This window comes from Hydractinia symbiolongicarpus, chromosome 3, assembly GCF_029227915.1.
Source record: "Hydractinia symbiolongicarpus strain clone_291-10 chromosome 3, HSymV2.1, whole genome shotgun sequence".
In the NCBI taxonomy this organism is placed as follows: Eukaryota; Metazoa; Cnidaria; class Hydrozoa; order Anthoathecata; family Hydractiniidae; genus Hydractinia; species Hydractinia symbiolongicarpus.
In genome coordinates, this window is record NC_079877.1 from 15,478,938 (window position 1) to 15,495,572 (window position 16,635).

The 16,635-nt window shown below is 34.5% G+C and overlaps 2 protein-coding genes and 1 non-coding gene across 4 annotated transcripts in view; 2 read left to right on the forward strand and 1 right to left on the reverse strand.

The window, feature by feature from the left end:
* Window positions 1-16,635, forward strand: part of LOC130635939 (uncharacterized) — a 35,235-nt gene continuing 18,600 nt past the window's right edge. The window contains exon 1 of one of the 2 annotated variants that reach the window (XM_057445471.1): window positions 1-137. In XM_057445471.1, coding sequence (XP_057301454.1) covers window positions 83-137 — 55 coding nt within the window. In that variant the 5' untranslated portion in view covers window positions 1-82. Of the gene's footprint in view, window positions 138-1,259; window positions 1,376-16,635 lie in introns of those variants that run through there. The other variant, XM_057445472.1, reaches the window with a different exon arrangement.
* LOC130635935 (uncharacterized) lies at window positions 3,658-7,239 on the forward strand. The gene is made up of 5 exons (XM_057445467.1): window positions 3,658-3,793; window positions 3,889-4,288; window positions 4,425-4,846; window positions 4,924-6,809; window positions 6,936-7,239. Exons 2-5 carry the CDS (start codon window positions 3,978-3,980, stop codon window positions 7,143-7,145), a joined length of 2,829 nt encoding a protein of 942 aa, XP_057301450.1. The 5' UTR covers window positions 3,658-3,793; window positions 3,889-3,977; the 3' UTR covers window positions 7,146-7,239.
* On the reverse strand, window positions 15,452-15,523 carry Trnad-guc (transfer RNA aspartic acid (anticodon GUC)). The gene has a single exon. It is a non-coding gene; the product is annotated as a tRNA-Asp (tRNA).

Consider the following 16,635-nt stretch of genomic DNA (forward strand, 5'->3'; position numbering starts at 1 on the left):
TTTAAAAGGACTTTAAGCAAGCAGTAAAATACTTTTATAATGGAACGACGAGGCGACATACGTTGTAAGAAAAAATAAAAAAATGTTTATTCATAATCTTATTACAACAGCTGCGCTGGTCATTAACTTTCGGTTAGGTAAGCAATGCAAGATTTTTTTGCTGACTTGTCACTAACGCTTGGAAATGTTATTAGTTATTCACTTGTTTAGGTACTTTATAAAATAACCATTTTCACGCAACATTGATTTGATTTTAAAAATGATAAACAGAGGGGTTACTTCTTGTGTGTAGGAAGGAAGAACCAACGCTAGTAAGAAATATGCCTAGTAACAAAAGCTACGATAAGTTATGTCAGACAGGCAGCAAATATACATGCAAGGACATATGATTCAAAGATTTCCAATAGTGGAAATTAACTGTGTTTGTTTTACAGTTTATTGACCATTATATGTTCTTTTAAGCTAATGATGCGTTTTAAAAACACTGTCTGATTGACCAAACTTTAAAAAAGGTCTCGTTCGACAACAAAGTCCGCGAATATAGTAAAAAGGTTCCCATATGGACTTTTTATACGAATTTTGTTGGTCAGTTTAAGTATATATAATTTACTTTGTACGGAAGCCCATTAGTGCCACTTAATTTGCTTCGGAAATGTGACCCTAAGTAAAGCAAAGAAATATTTAAGATTTGATATGCCCCAGTTATGAAGTCATAACACAGGCAGCAAGTCTCAGTACAAGTTTAATGAAGTAAACAAAAAACTTTTACACTATTTGCTTAAGAACACTAGCCACTACGTTCAAAATACTTTCCCCCGTATGGATTAATTTCAATTTTCATAGGCATTATTAGCCTTACTTGTTGAAAACAAAATTGTATTGGACCATGTTGTTGCTTACATTTAACTTAGCCAGCTTTTGACGGAAATGCGCCTACACAAAATAACCTTACAATGTCTTTCAAAACATTTTAGTCCTTTTTTGTGTGTGTCATTTAAGACTTTACTATAGCATGTAACAAATGTAACTGTGGCAATGCTTTACACATTTTGTAAAGCGGATAGAGTAGTTGTGCACAAAGTAATGGTTTAAAAGATTTGTGGCTATAAAAATAGCCGTTTTTGTTGAGCAATGACAACGTTTAACCTCCGAATCCGTAAAGAGTTCTGCCTTGAGGTTTCAAGGCATAAACAACACCCATACCGGTAACGGTCTTGCGTTTAGCGTGCTCTGTGTATTTACATCAAATCTGGTTTATCCTTTAATTAACAGTCATGAAAAACTTCACGTAGTTTTTACAACAATAATGGTAGCATTGCTGCAGTCTTAGTGGGGCAGCAAAAATGCGTTTTTGCGATGCTCCTGTTATGAATTCGTAAGTGAAGCATGATTAAAATTTTCGCTTCTTAAGTTATTAACTTATAAGTAAAGCATGGGTTGAAGTTTTTTCTGCTCTTGTAAGGTATTATTAAGTGAGGCACAGAAACATTTTTATTTCATTGATCGTATTATGTTCTAGGTGAGTCATACAAAAAAAATTCCGTAACTTTGCTTATTTTATATAAATCCATCAAAAAATCCGATTTGTTAGTCTGTCAGGCGAAGGATAAATATTTTATTTTCAAAAATTTCAAAAATTTTCATTTTTTCCAAGTAACTAATAACTGTTTTACGACTAGTGAACAACTAAGGAAAAAAAGTTATTACATGTAAAAAATTGAACTTCGAACAGGTCTAATTCACTTTTGGAGCAATTCTTAATTGAATCGGTCAACAAAATCATGTGTTATTGCCTACAGATATGCTGGCGCGGACACGGATTAAGAATTTTTTTTGGGCATAGGTTATTAGGGTTAAACTATAAATTTCAAGAAACTATTAACACTTAAGAGCCATTTTCTGTAAGAATCAGGCAATACTCAATAAGGAAAGGAAGTGAGGTTTCCAAAATTACTAGATTTTTACTTATGTTAAAGATACTATGGTTTTAGGAATTTTTTGAAAATTTTGTTCGATTTCGGTTATCGGTTAAGATTTTATGGCCCATTAAATATTTGCTATTTTTGGGCCTTTTTGGGCCATTTTTAAGGAATTTCTGGGTTCCATGTTTGAAATTATATAAATTATAAAATTAGTTAGCAGTCACTTTGATTTCATATGGATTCTGTTGTAGTCCATAAGTTCTATGGATCGTGTACCAGTTTTGCAGAATTTTTTTCACATTTAGCTAAAAATTATAGCTCAAAACCACCTCTCGGACCTTTTTTCCTAAAAATTGACCAATTTTCCCTGCTTTTGAGGCCCAAATTTGGTTACACCTTATACAGCAATGTGGGAATCTGAATGGCATTGGGTAAAGTGCTTACTTTTGTACAAAGAAAACATTAAACTAAGCATTGAAATCGTATGTGGTTTCCATCAATGACCTTCAAACTTTCGAAAAAACAATTTAGGTAACTAGTTCCAGTCCTTTTTTCCAGAATGGGCAACATTTTCAAACTACACAATATTTGAAAATGTTTAATCCAAGGTGAGTACTTCACAAAAAAAGAAAAAAATCCATGTGATCTATAGTCATGCTAGCTAGATATCATTGCTCAAAACAACCTTAAAATTACAAAAAAATGTTACGAAAATGTCATAATTTTGGCATATAGAGCCTTACAAGAAATGCCATATCTTTATTTATAGTTGTTACTAGGAAATGTGTAGCCCCTCTTTTTTTGCAGAAAGAAAAAACCATCGTATATAAAGGTAGGATAAAGGCTATTGCTCAAAACTACCCTAAGTTTACAAATGAATTGTTACAGACAAACTCTAATTTTTCCTTCTAGAGCTTCAAAAGAAAGGTTGTATTTTTATTCATAGATGTTGACAAGAAGTGTGTAACCTAAATAGAAAGAACTTTTTGCATTTAATGATCTATACCTAGGCTATAGGCTATTGCTTGAAAGAACTTCTGCTGAGGAAATATAGGATGCTTCGAAATCAAACAATTAATAACAAGGATTTAGCAGTAAAAGATTTAGATCATAAAGCTTGGAGAACAATTAAATTACCTATTTTAGAAAAAAGTATTTTGAAGTATCTGCGAAGCCATTGCATTGTTGATAATGTGAAATCATTGCATTGGTGATAATAATAATAGAATGTCTAATAGAATGCAAATAGAATTTACAGAAAAAAGATGTGCATGTGTTTTAATGGATAGTATAATTGAATGTATGTATAATTAGAAGCTTTATGCAATTGTGATACATTATATAGAAGTTTAATAGCATCAACCCATGTTTCAGTTTGCTGCTGGCTAAGTTATTTTCTGATGAAGTATTATTTTTATTTAGCTAGATTAGAGCAAATTATGAGTACAGAAACTGAATCTAGAAAGGAAAAAGAGTGTGTATTTAGTGACATTAGTAATTGTGGAAAAGGGAGATATGGTGAGAGTGGATTGGTTAAAGTTTCAGAGTTAGACAGTGATATAGAGCAACACTTTAAAAAGTTAAAAATTAGTTGGGACAACATTAAACTGCAATATTGGAAGGAAAAACATCTCATAGAAACAGATCTAAAAGAGAATTATCAGATGACAATCAAATATGTCAAAAACATAGAGAAACATATGGTATTCATTGGAGACCATCATTGGTTTGTCAACATCCTGGTCACAGTAACAAAAGACCTAGAGCTGCAAGGACTGCACCAGCAAACTTGATTGCAAAACTTGAGGAAGATGGCATTCACTTACCAATTGGCTCAAAACTATGTGAATCTCATTACAAATACTGTACATGTATGTTATCATTTCTTTGTATATTAAAGTTAGTTTTGATTAGTTATTTATAATATATATATTTCAATAACTACAGTGTAACTCTTAACTTACAGCATCGTCAAACAAAACAGAAAATTCTGGAGAGGACACAGATCACTACGACATCAGTGAAAAAGAGGATCCAGAATATTCTCCAGATGTGATGATTATGGCTGAGTCAACCTGCCCAATTGATAATTCGTATGTTACGGCAATGGATGCCTTACATGGCAGCCCATTAAAATTCCAAATAAAAAGAAAATTTGTGTCAACTCTCACTACCAGTACCAAGAAAAAAATTAAACAAAAATATAAAAGATCTAAGAAACTGTTAAAGCTTAATTTCGCTGCTGCAGTTGCTCCAGGTCAGGAGGAAAATGTATTAGACTTTATTAGTTCTTCAGATTCCGATGCTGATGATGACAATATTAACCAACTCATAAATATTTACCAAGCAAGTGACTCTAAAAGCAGGTATGACTGTAACAGTTATTAATCTTGTCAAATTAATCCACCTCTAGCTGGAAAGGAATTTGTAGGAGCTTTTTTAATAAAAACGTAATTGTATTTATATAGTAAGTTGGCTTGCTAGGTAATTTATTTTTTGTAGATTGGTCATACTCTCTTTGATTAACCATCAGAAGTACACAAAACAAGATATTATGAAGTTATTTGATTGCACTAAATACCAGGTCGATACTGCTAGAAGGTGGAAATCTTCAAGTGCTTCATTGTTATTACCAATGCATCAGGTCCACAAACGACTTAAGCTTGATAATAATAAGTGTGAACACTTCCTTGAATTCATCTTCAATAGTGGCTTGTTGCAAGATGTAGCATATGGTGTATCACATATCAAGTTTGATAGTGGGATTGTTCAAAAAGTTGCCAATGCAGTTTTGACAACAAAGTATAGCCATGCTGTTACTTTGTATCTAATGCACTGCAAAACTATTGGATACCATAGCTTGTCAGAAAGTTCGTTATGGAGAATACTAAAAGCAGTTAAACCTTCTAAAAAAAAAAGTTTAGGTAAGTTAATTCACTTAGATAATAAAAAAGGATGCAATTGTATCAAAGATGAGCATGTAAAAACCAATTCTTTTTAGCTGGCTTAGATGACACAACAGCTGCTGGATTAAATGGTTTTTCTTGCCTTCAAAGTATTGCTGAAAAATATCATAGGAAAGATTTGTCATCAAAGCTGGAACGTGGGAAAAGATATTTGAAAACCAAACTCCAACAACATGCAAGCAATCTTGATAGCGACATATCAACACACAATCCACTGTTTGCATTGAGTGATGTGACAAATGAAAATTTACAGTCATCACCACTTATTAGTGATAACGTTTGTCATGACTGTTGGGATCTGTGTTGTTGTTTGGATGAATTTAGGGAGTTAGCCAATATTCTTAATGTTGATCCTGGTATACTTTATGATATTCAAATATCTGCGTGTAAGATATTAGAATATATGAAACACCAAATCAGAGACAGTCAACAGAGGAAGGCAAAAGCTTGGTGCTTCGAGCAATTGACAGAACAAAAAGGATTTTGGTTAAAAGATTTTTGCCAAAAAATCCTGCCAATTAGACATAGGGAAGGCCAGAGAGAATATTTCGGGAAAAAAGGAATGAGTCTTCATGTTGATGTGTTCTTTTTCCTTGATGAGAGTGAAATGAAAAAACAAACTTATTTTACTGCTATATACCGCTGTGACCAGGGCCTCAGTCATGTAATCTCGATTGCTGATGTAGTACTTGATGAGTTTAAACAGGATGCACCCAATGTCTCACAGTTATATGCAAAATCTGATAATGCAGGCTGCTATCATTCAAATTGTTCTGCTGAAAGCCTTCATCAGTTGTGTCAAGAGAAGGGGATCAAGCTGCTTCGATACGATTACAACGAACCTTCCTGTGGTAAAGATCAGTGTGATCGTGAAAGTGCTGCAGCAAAGTTAGTGATGAGAAGTTATGTAGATGCTGGAAACAATGTTTTGTCAGCGTCTGACATTCATGATGCATTGCACTATGGGTCTGGGTTAAAAGATTCAAAAGTATGTGTTATAGAGATTAACCCAGAATCTGTGAAAGTGGAAGGTCAGAAAATTAAAAATATTAGCCATTATCATTCTGTAGAATTTAAAGAGGATAAAATGACCTTTTGGAGATATTTTGATGTTGGTGAAGGTGTTGATGTTGCCTATTCTGAGATGCATGTTGCATCAGGCGCAGTTGTGAAGGTACCATTTAGTAGCACTTGCAGGGAAAGTAAAAAAAAGATGTTTTCAAAACCCTGTGCAGATAGGCAGCTCTGTAAGTTATTGTTTTGTCCAGAGTCTGGCTGTGGTGCAACATTCACAACATACAAGAACTACGAAGAGCACATGATAGTAGATAATCATGATGTCAAGAAACACCATTCTTCCATGGACTTAGTGAGACAATCATATGTTGACAAAATGAAGTTGTCATCGATGACATCTTTGCCTTTATTTGGAAATGATCTAGAGATTGCAAATGTTAACATGCAATGTGCCATAACAAAAAGTCTAACTTTTGCGAGTATTGCCATTGAAGGATGGTCTTTGCCAGTTAGATCTACTTTTCGATTTACAGATTCTCAAAAGGATATTCTTTTGAAATTATTCATGGCTGGAGAAGAATCTGGACACAAGGTCAGTCCAGAAGATGCTGCCATAGAAGTAAGAAAGAAGTTGTCTGTTACTGAATATGTAACACCACAACAAGTAAAGTCGTTATTTTCAAGGTGGTCCAGGCAATATAGAGATGGAAGTTTGGAATATGTTAGTTCAGTGACTGAAGGTACTGACAACGGCTTTGATGATGAAATGCTTGCTACAGCTCAGAATCAGGTCATCCAGCAAACATCAAAAGAAGTACTTCTTAAACTTGAAAATACATATCAAGTTGATGAATGGATAGCTTTGCGCTTTGGGAATACTTGGTTTCCGGCTCAAGTTGTAGAGGTACCGTGGTTTTGATGATAAGCTAATTGCCCATTGATTAAAATCCAATGATTCACCATGATTTTTCTAATTTTTTTTTACCTTTTCTTTTTTACCTTTCCTATTGTACCTTTGATTTAATTTTAGGCAGATGATGAGGGTATTGTAGCAAGTTGTATGCATTATGCCATGGGCGATGGAAACAATGCATTTATTTTTCCAAATCCAAAAGATCAAGGGTTCTACGATCTTGATGATATTATTTGCAAAATTTCAGCACCAACTCCAAAGAATAATAGATATTTTTGGTTAACCTCTGAAGATTTCAAAAACGCTAGCACAGGATTTATTAATTAGTTTATCTTACATTATCTTATTACTTTTTTGTTGTTTCAAATTTATGTTGTTTTTTGATGGTTTACAAAATATAATATAATTTGTAAGTAAACAATTATATTGTATTGACTTGGTTATTATTGCAGTGATAACACCTGAAGCTTACTAACTGTTTTTAAGGAGTGTAAAGAAATAGCTTATAGCCTAGGTATAGATCATTGAATGCAAAAAATTATTTCTACTTTATCTTAGGTTACACACTTTTGCTATGAATGGAGATTTCTTTTAAAGCTCTTGAAGGAAAAGTTAGAGCTTGTCTGTAACAATTCCTTTGTAAACTTAGGGTAGTTTTGAGCAATAGTCTTTATCCCACCTTTATATACGATGGTTTTTTCTTTCTGCAAAAAAAGAGGGGCTACACATTTCCTAGTAACAACTATAAATAAAGATATGGCATTTCTTGTAAGGCTCTATATGCCAAAATTATGACATTTTCGTAACATTTTTTTGTAATTTTAAGGTTGTTTTGAGCAATGATATCTAGCTAGCATGACTATAGATCACATGGATTTTTTTCTTTTTTTGTGAAGTACTCACCTTGGATTAAACATTTTCAAATATTGTGTAGTTTGAAAATGTTGCCCATTCTGGAAAAAAGGACTGGAACTAGTTACCTAAACTGTTTTTTCGAAAGTTTGAAGGTCATTGATGGAAACCACATACGATTTCAATGCTTAGTTTAATGTTTTCTTTGTACAAAAGTAAGCACTTTACCCAATGCCATTCAGATTCCCACATTGCTGTATAAGGTGTAACCAAATTTGGGCCTCAAAAGCAGGGAAAATTGGTCAATTTTTAGGAAAAAAGGTCCGAGAGGTGGTTTTGAGCTATAATTTTTAGCTAAATGTGAAAAAAATTCTGCAAAACTGGTACACGATCCATAGAACTTATGGACTACAACAGAATCCATATGAAATCAAAGTGACTGCTAACTAATTTTATAATTTATATAATTTCAAACATAGAACCCAGAAATTCCTTAAAAATGGCCCAAAAAGGCCCAAAAATAGCAAATATTTAATGGGCCATAAAATCTTAACCGATAACCGAAATCGAACAAAATTTTCAAAAAATATCTAAAACCATAGTAACTTTAACATAAGTAAAAATCTAGTAATTTTGGAAACCTTACTTCCTCTGAGTGCCTGACTGTTACAGAAAATGGCTCTTAACATTAATAAGGCTGAACAACTGTAGATTGATTTAAATTTAAATTCAAAAACTCTTCATTGTTTCTGAAGTATTTGTACTGTTTCCTCAAACTCCTCCTTTACAGTTTCCTCAAATTCTTAGTGTTATAACCATTGATTGGAAGACGATATATGTAATGTTTTCCATTCTAAGATTTGTTGTTCTACTAAGATTTTTATTCAACTTGGTATAAACTTTCTTACGCTAGCCAACACTATCCTTCCTTTGAGCTATTTAAGCTGTAAATAAAAAGTAAGAGAAGTAAAACACAATCGGCTACAACAAAACTTAGGTAATTTTATGGTAAGTTCAGTTAGGTGTAAACCGCGATGCTAATAGCTTTTGCTGGAAGTTCTCTTTTGAAAAACTTATTAAAGTATACCCTTACTAATCTGCATGTGAGGGGCAGTTTCCCTATACCTCTAAGAGTCTAACCATGTGTTTTTAGTACCTCTAACTTTATTCATTTATATAAGAATCTAATCATAACACGTGTGTTCTCTAGCCATATATTTATATCTCTTTCAACATAACGACATCGCTTTCCATGTACACTCGCCATCGTCGTTAGTACCAAGGGGACTCATTTCTGCTCAGCCTAACTGGCCTCAAGGAACTCCTACCTAAATAACCCTCGTCATAAATGACATCCGTTCTTAATATCGTCATTTTGTCTTCTCGTTGTTTGGCGCGTCACTTGTAGTGCCAGAACTAAAGAAGGAAGAACAAAACAGCAGCACTCCGTTGTCATATACATTGAGGCGCACTATGTCTGAAATTAAATGTGTTTTCAAAACAGTCTTTTAATTACATGTCAAATTTCGATTTAACCATTAATCCTTTTCCATCGACGACGATTAGTGGCTTCGGCATGTAGTTAGGGGTCAATTTATTGAGTTTATCTGTTTATTATTAGAAAAAGGCCCAATAGAGTCAACGGTAACAGAATTCTAAATTGCTTCTACATTTGGCGTTACTTCCAATAGTGCATGTTTTGATTTAGTGTCGACCGCTTGACATGATAAGCAGTTTGCTGCCTTCTCGAACATAATACCAATATTATTACAGTACACTTTTGATCGTAGTACCATTTTAGTTTTCTGGATACCCTGATGACCAGTATAGGCTAAGTCGACTGCAAACCTATGGTAGCACTTGGAAAGTACAATACGTGTTCCTTCTAAGATTAAGTCTTCTTCGTTCGAAATAGTTTTTGTGCATTTTACAGTAATGTTTTAGGTTGGTGGTATCTTCTTCGGTTAGATTTTTTTCGTATTTAAATAATGACCAGTGGTTTGGTTTTACAAAGTGATGATATAAATACCTTATCTCTTTTGGTTTCTCGTTTAAAATCTTCAAGCGCTATTGCGAGTGGTTTTGCATACTCGGCGATTAGATTAACGTATTCTTCCATTGAGATACTTAATTCAACTTTATGTTCGTGGTATGTGTCTGCTCGAGTAGTTCGAAACATTTGTGCCGCTCTTAAGGTAAGCCTTTCAATTGATAAACGTACTGTCGCTTTGGGTTGTTTAAAATGTTTACCAGTGCTTTGTGGTCGCTACAAATGTCTAAGTCTGTTCCATTTAAGTCTATTTCTTTCGCATGCGTATGCGACACATTCCCGTTACATTTGCGCGTGGTTAGCCTCGGCTTTCGTTAAAACGCGAGATGTATATGTTGGTATCTTTGTGTCATTCTTTCCACGCGTTTTCTGCAGTAGTATTGCTGACATGCCAAAAGGGCTCGCGTTTGTATAGAGGAATTTTTCCTTCGTATTATGTAATAAGCCATCACTCGATCATAACTGAGAGCTAGCTTCAATTTTTTGAACGCATCTTCACATGGTTTGGTCCAGTTTCATTCAGTATTTTTGTAATGAGGAAACTTTAATCATGTATATCGGTTTTTAGATAATTTGCAAGTCCCAAGAAGCTTTTTAGCGCTTTGACATTTTCCGTTTTTGCGGTGTTTTTAATTTCTTCAATACTTTGTGGATGTGGCGCAATACCTTCTTTGTTAAACACATTTCTAAAGAAGCTTAGGCTCGTTTTACACAGCTCACATATTTCCATGTTTAACATTAGGTTTTTCTTTGCGAAACGGTCCAATAGCCGCTCTAGAATTTCGTCGCGCTCTTTTTCATTCGCAGTATAAATTATTAGGTCGTCTGCAATATTCATAACGTTCGGTTTATCTGCGATAAGCGCTCTGATCACGTGATGCAGCTCCTCAGGCGCGGGGTTAAAGGCGCGTAATCATCCTTCTCGAAAAAAATTAACATATACCTTTTTTTATTTATTTCAAATGTCAGACGGAGTTATTACTTTCCTGAGTATTTGAGGATATAAAACTTACTGGAAAAGGAAATAATGGTACTTTAATATCTTAAATTTATTGTGTTTTTTTTAGTCGCCATATTTAACGATCTTGTTGACTCTTATTCCCGTCAAATAAGCGGGTTGTCGCAAAATGTTTGTGTGAAACCGCAGGTAAACAAACGGCCTTAACTTTAAATGAGCACTGAGATGGAGTTCGATAATATCGCCATTATGGTAGGCTCCGTTCACGCCGTATTTTTGGCTTGTTTTTCCTTTGTAAAACATGGCACCAAAAAATGGAAATAAATTTTATCCCAGAGTTTCTGTTGGAAAGACACTGAAGACACTGAGAGAAAAAAATAATTTTCTCTTTATTCTATTCGCCTTGTTTTGGGATACCAGAGACAAAACAAAACGTCACAGAAGGAAGAAATCACAACATTGCCTCGTGATTAATAATTATGATAATTAATGTTTATCACGCTCTGGTTTTTTTTATTAGCATGACCGGGATTATTGCATATTATAAGCAAAAAACCCACGGAGGAGAATGCACATTGTGATAGTTGAAGATAGTTGAAGCATTTTGGAGATGATTAAATTTAGAGCATGAAAGGGGAAATTCTGAAAATTTAGGTATTCTAATTGTCTAGATCTGATAATTTCTCCATAAGGAAACAACTAACTGTTTGAGCAAAGGAAAATAATTAAAAAGTAAGACAGCTAGCGAGGCTATCTTCAGAAACAACAATAAGAAGAGGTCGTTGTTGCAAAGAAGTCTGATTTCAGTAAGTTAAAACGTTTAAATAATAAAGAATAACACAGAAACTTCGATTGATTTATCTGATTTATCATGTTCGGAACTTTGTTGATACATTTATAAAAGCATTACGATGGAAACACAGCTACAGATGCTCTCCCTCATTCTTTATTTTTCTGTAATGGCATGAATCCAGCAACCGTGTGATCGATTTTACCGTGCGTTTATTATCGCATGATTCGTGCAATGTAATGTAATGGCGGTTCTTCAGGCGAAGAGAAATTGGGGTGTTATTTTTATGAAACATATTTTTATGAAACATGTTCTGGTTGTCCGTTTTCAATAAAATTTTCAGGATAACGTTTCTCATGTATATCTTTCAATTTTTACAATAAAATAGGCACCTTAAAAAAAATTGCCTACATGGTGATTACGCGCCTTTAAGGCAAAGATCAGACAAGTAAAACGACATAAATGCTGTACTATAACGCGATGGGCTGGACTGACTTATCAATATGTAATTTAACAGAATAATTTTTCAATTTGCCTATTTTATTACTATATACAGTTTGCTTGTATTTGTTGACAACATCTTGTAACCGATTCTATAACTATAATTTTTTACAACTAAACGTGTTTGAGGCATTGTTTTCGTTGTTTACATTTTGTGAAGACACTTTGTAAATACACCGAAACCCGGTGTCATATTCGGCGAATTTCGTTCTGCAAATTATGCAACATTTTGTCTCCGAAATATCGACGATGGGTAAATTTTGAGAACAGTTGATTTGATGTGGAGAAAAATGACTGAAAAAATCTCGCCCTCGAAAACGAAATAGACCACGTTGTTATGCAGTGGAAGGTTGTTCAAGTAGTGACTATTTATTAAGTAAGTGTAATGTAACATGTGCTAATTATAAAAAATAGTTTCACCTGCCATCAATTTGCCGCATTTTCATAATACCCGCGTATTCGAACCCATCGTGCTCGAGACACTTCGTCACTGTAAATGCCACCGTGGGGATGAAGTGGTTAAACAGCAACCTCGTCCCCAGGCCCATTTTTCTCTTTCTGACAATCTCGGACGGCCAGAAGAAATGACCCCGGCCCACACTGGTCAGTTCTGAGATCTGATTGGTTTCTCAGGTTTCCGTTAATTATGAAGATAAATTAATTTATGCGTAAAAAATTGAATAATAACAGAAAAACAATAATGGCGGCTAAGTTTATGTGCAGAAGGGACGCTGGAATGTTTGTTCTTCTTCTTTTACAGATTAAAAAACAATTTTCTCTGACTGCATGAAATGCAACACCCTATGTTTTGTGACTTTAATCTCTTAGTAAAGCAACAAACATAAGTTTATTGAAAAAGGTCAATTGGTTTGACCATAGTGGCCATTTAGTTGTCAATAAGTTTCCAGGGACCCGTTTTGTGAAAACAGAAACTGCAATATGATAAAAAAGGATGAAAAAGAAAGATATTGAATTAACACTTGTTAGGCGGTTGTCTAGTTGAGTGATTGCTGTGCTTCCACAACTTTCGTAGCTCAAATGGCTTTAAATGTGCTAGGACTTCCTTCGCAGGACCTTTGTTGATAGCAGTACCAACAGGAACTGAAGAGGCTATCTTGGGTAAGTAATTTCAATAATAAAATAATAATAGGCATCCTCAGTAATTCTAATCACAAAACACTCTGAGAATTCTGTGGCTTGGTAGCTAGCTAAAAGTACTTTCACTTTTAACTATAATATGAAATAAAGATATCAAAAAATCATAATTGAAAAAGTGTATAGCTAGCTACCTTGGTTTGCACAACCATTGTAGCTACAAAAATACGTCTTGGACCTTTGCTAGCTACCTAGCATAGATGGCTGAAAACTTTAAAATAAATATATATTTAAAATTTGTTCGTAGCTAAAAAAAGCGAAGGCAACACTGAATCATGTTTTCTTGAAGTAAAAACTCAAAACAATTTAGCTAACTTGTTTCTGATCAAAAATAAAACTCTATCCTTGATTTCGATCCAGGATTGTTTTGCATAAATTATAGCAATACGGTGTTCTCGGCGGTCCGCATGCAATTCTTAACAAAATGACCAAAATTTGCATAAATTATAAGTCAGCACGAATCGTGCAGATTTTAACCAGCCTGCCCCAGGGTCATTTCTTCGCGCCGTCTCGGATATGAAAAAAGCGAAAAATTGCCCTGGGAACGAGGTTGGTTAAACAGATGTGGCTAAATATTACGGAGAGAAGCCGATGATAATGGAGGCTCCGGAAGTACTTTAATCGGAGAAGTTTTAGCGAGATTAATTTTAGCGCATACTAGCGAGTCCGAAAAATCTTGATATGTTTTGGATTTATTTTAGCGAATCGCCATTTCAAAAAATTTCGCATGGATTAATTTAATCAAATTGCTATTTCTGAAAATTTCGCGTAGATTATTTTTAGCGAGTGCTATATTTTAAAGAAAAATAGTTAATGCACGAACTATTTCCTGAAATCCGACCTAAGAAGAAAAACGAGAAAAATGATTTTTTGATGAGACATTTAGACAACTTTTAAATTAGATGGTTTCGCTTAGAGTGATGTAATTCTGTGACACATTTCTTTGTGTTCATATCGATCAAAAATAACATTTTGAATGACGTCATACAATAGTGTTGAAAAACATTCGAAAGCGTTGCAAAACGTTGTTCGAAATCCCATGTCGATTCAAAATTACGATAGCGAAAACAAAGGAGCGTGGTCAGCTCCTAGATTGTTATTTGGATCTGATCAATGCCTTGTACAATTACCTGAACCCTCCAGTTATTTTTTGGTTCAATACTTGAGGACGATGTGGTACTGGAATCAGCAGAGATTTCAAATCGCCAAAGCGCCACGGTGAACAGCAAACGAGCAAAGACAAAAGAAACAACAAAATCAATGGACATAAGGACATATTTTCTTGATCAGGGATCCAAACAACCCCCCGAAAAGAAGAAAAAACGGGAAGAAAATCTAATAGTTTTAGACTGAATCGTGTAATCTTTTTCGTTTTTAACAATAGATTACATAGACTGTAAAAACACATATTTCTTAGAAAAGAAAAAAATTGAAAATTTAAACTATATATTTGGCTTAACACGCTCCCCTATTAGTTTTCGCAAAAATTATAAAAATATCCAAAAAAAACTAACTGTTTTTTTTTAGCGAATTGCGTTTTTGAAAATTTAGTGTGGATTAGTTTTAGCGATTTGTCGACTTGACGTGTTTTCGCGAGATTAAATTTAGCGAAAATGGCAAAAACTTGCTAAAACGGTAAATTTAGTTTCGCTAAAATTTTTTCTATTAAAGTAAGCCTTTTCGCAAAAGCTTTATCTCCCCTAATATCTGGTTAGATGATACCATTTATGCTGGCCAAGCAAACATAAAACATGTAAACATAAATGGTAGAGGACTGCTGCGCCGTTAGATAAAGAAACGAAAAGAACAACAATTTACTTGATGTTTTAGGAAGTGCTTTTTATTAGTTTTTCTGTTTTTCACATATTTTTAATTAGTTTTAACATGTAAATTAACTGTTCCCCTCACTGTTAAAAATAGGTTAGTTTCTCGTTTTTCAATGTTTATATTGCGACCTAACTTTTTTTTAATTGATTAAATGTTCTCAAAGTCTCAAAATGTTAATGCTTGCTGCTGTATCGATCAAACAATTAACGGGAACTTTTTCAAAAAATATTGTTACGTTGAAATTTGACACACGTGAGCAGCTGCAGACACAGACATACGCGCTCTACCATCTGAGCTAGTTCCCCCACAAGTTTGGTTCGCCTTTGCTACAGCGCAAATGTTACGTTATTTATGGTCTTCCAACAAGACATTGTGGTGAAAGTTAGTTCCCATGGCGCGAAATAATTGTTACGCCGGATGACCGGGCGTAAATGTCATTTTCCGGACACTCCCGCAAACGCTATTCACATGAAACGAAACTATGACAAGATAAAAAGAGCTTCCCCGGCGGGGAATCGAACCCCGGTCTCCCGCGTGACAGGCGGGGATACTTACCACTATACTATCGAGGACGAGTTCATAATTAAATAATATGTTCGCGATGGCGTCAATGCCCGAATGCCACACGGTCGACACCTGTCTAATACTGTGTGTCAGATTCCCAGGACATTTGCAATAATAAAATTATGTATGTTGTCAATGTGAATTTAAATAGCAAAAACTGCTCTAGAAATATGCAGTAAGGTAAATTATTATTACTACCAGGTAATTTTAGGAGCTTCATAAATCCCCTTGCGGCCAGTGGAAACTACTTCAATTACTAGAAAAAAAAATTAAAAACACCGACTTTGAGGATCCGGGCATCAATCCCGGTACCTCTCGCATGCAAGGCGAGCGTAGAAAAAAAATTAAAAACACCGACTTGGAGGATCCTGGCATCGATCCCGGTACCTCTCCCATGCAAAGCGAGCGCTCTACCATGTAGGCTAATCCCCCTGGAAATGTTAAAAAGGTCATAGTTCGAGTGCAAGTCGCAATACTAAACTAGATCTTAGATCAGACACATTTCAGTTTGCCTTATTTCAGCAGAGTGGCGCAGAGGAAGCGTGCTGGGCCCATAACCCAGAGGTCGGAGGATCGAAACCACCCTCTGCTACGTGCAATAGCGTTTGAATAGCAAATAACGTTTCCTCTAGATCTAACTGTGGAAAAATGCAGACTTATCCTCAAGTGAAGAATCGTAGAGCAAATAAGGTTGTTGAGTGCTCGTTTTGATAAATTTGTTTTAATCGCTCCACCCCATCTTGGTTTTGTTTCGCAACATTTTGCAAAATGTCCCTTCAGATTACATTTATTGCAAAATGTTCCTTCAGCTGGATATTTTTTTTTTCGTGCGGAAAACGACCTCCACAACGATAAAATCTCAGTGCGTTTTGTTTTCGTCACTTCACGAACTTGCTGGTTAGCTTGTTCATTCGTTCATCCAATCGTTAATAACAGCCGTCACCTCTCTGTGTGTTCAAAAGGGTTACCGGTATTTCTTTGATCTTCTAAAAGTCTCATTATTGATTAAAATAAATTTAAGAAATAAATTTATTTTTTTAATCAAAAAAATAAATTAGGTGATTAAATTGAATGCATTATTTTAATACGACATTTTTAATAATAATTACAAATTTTGAGT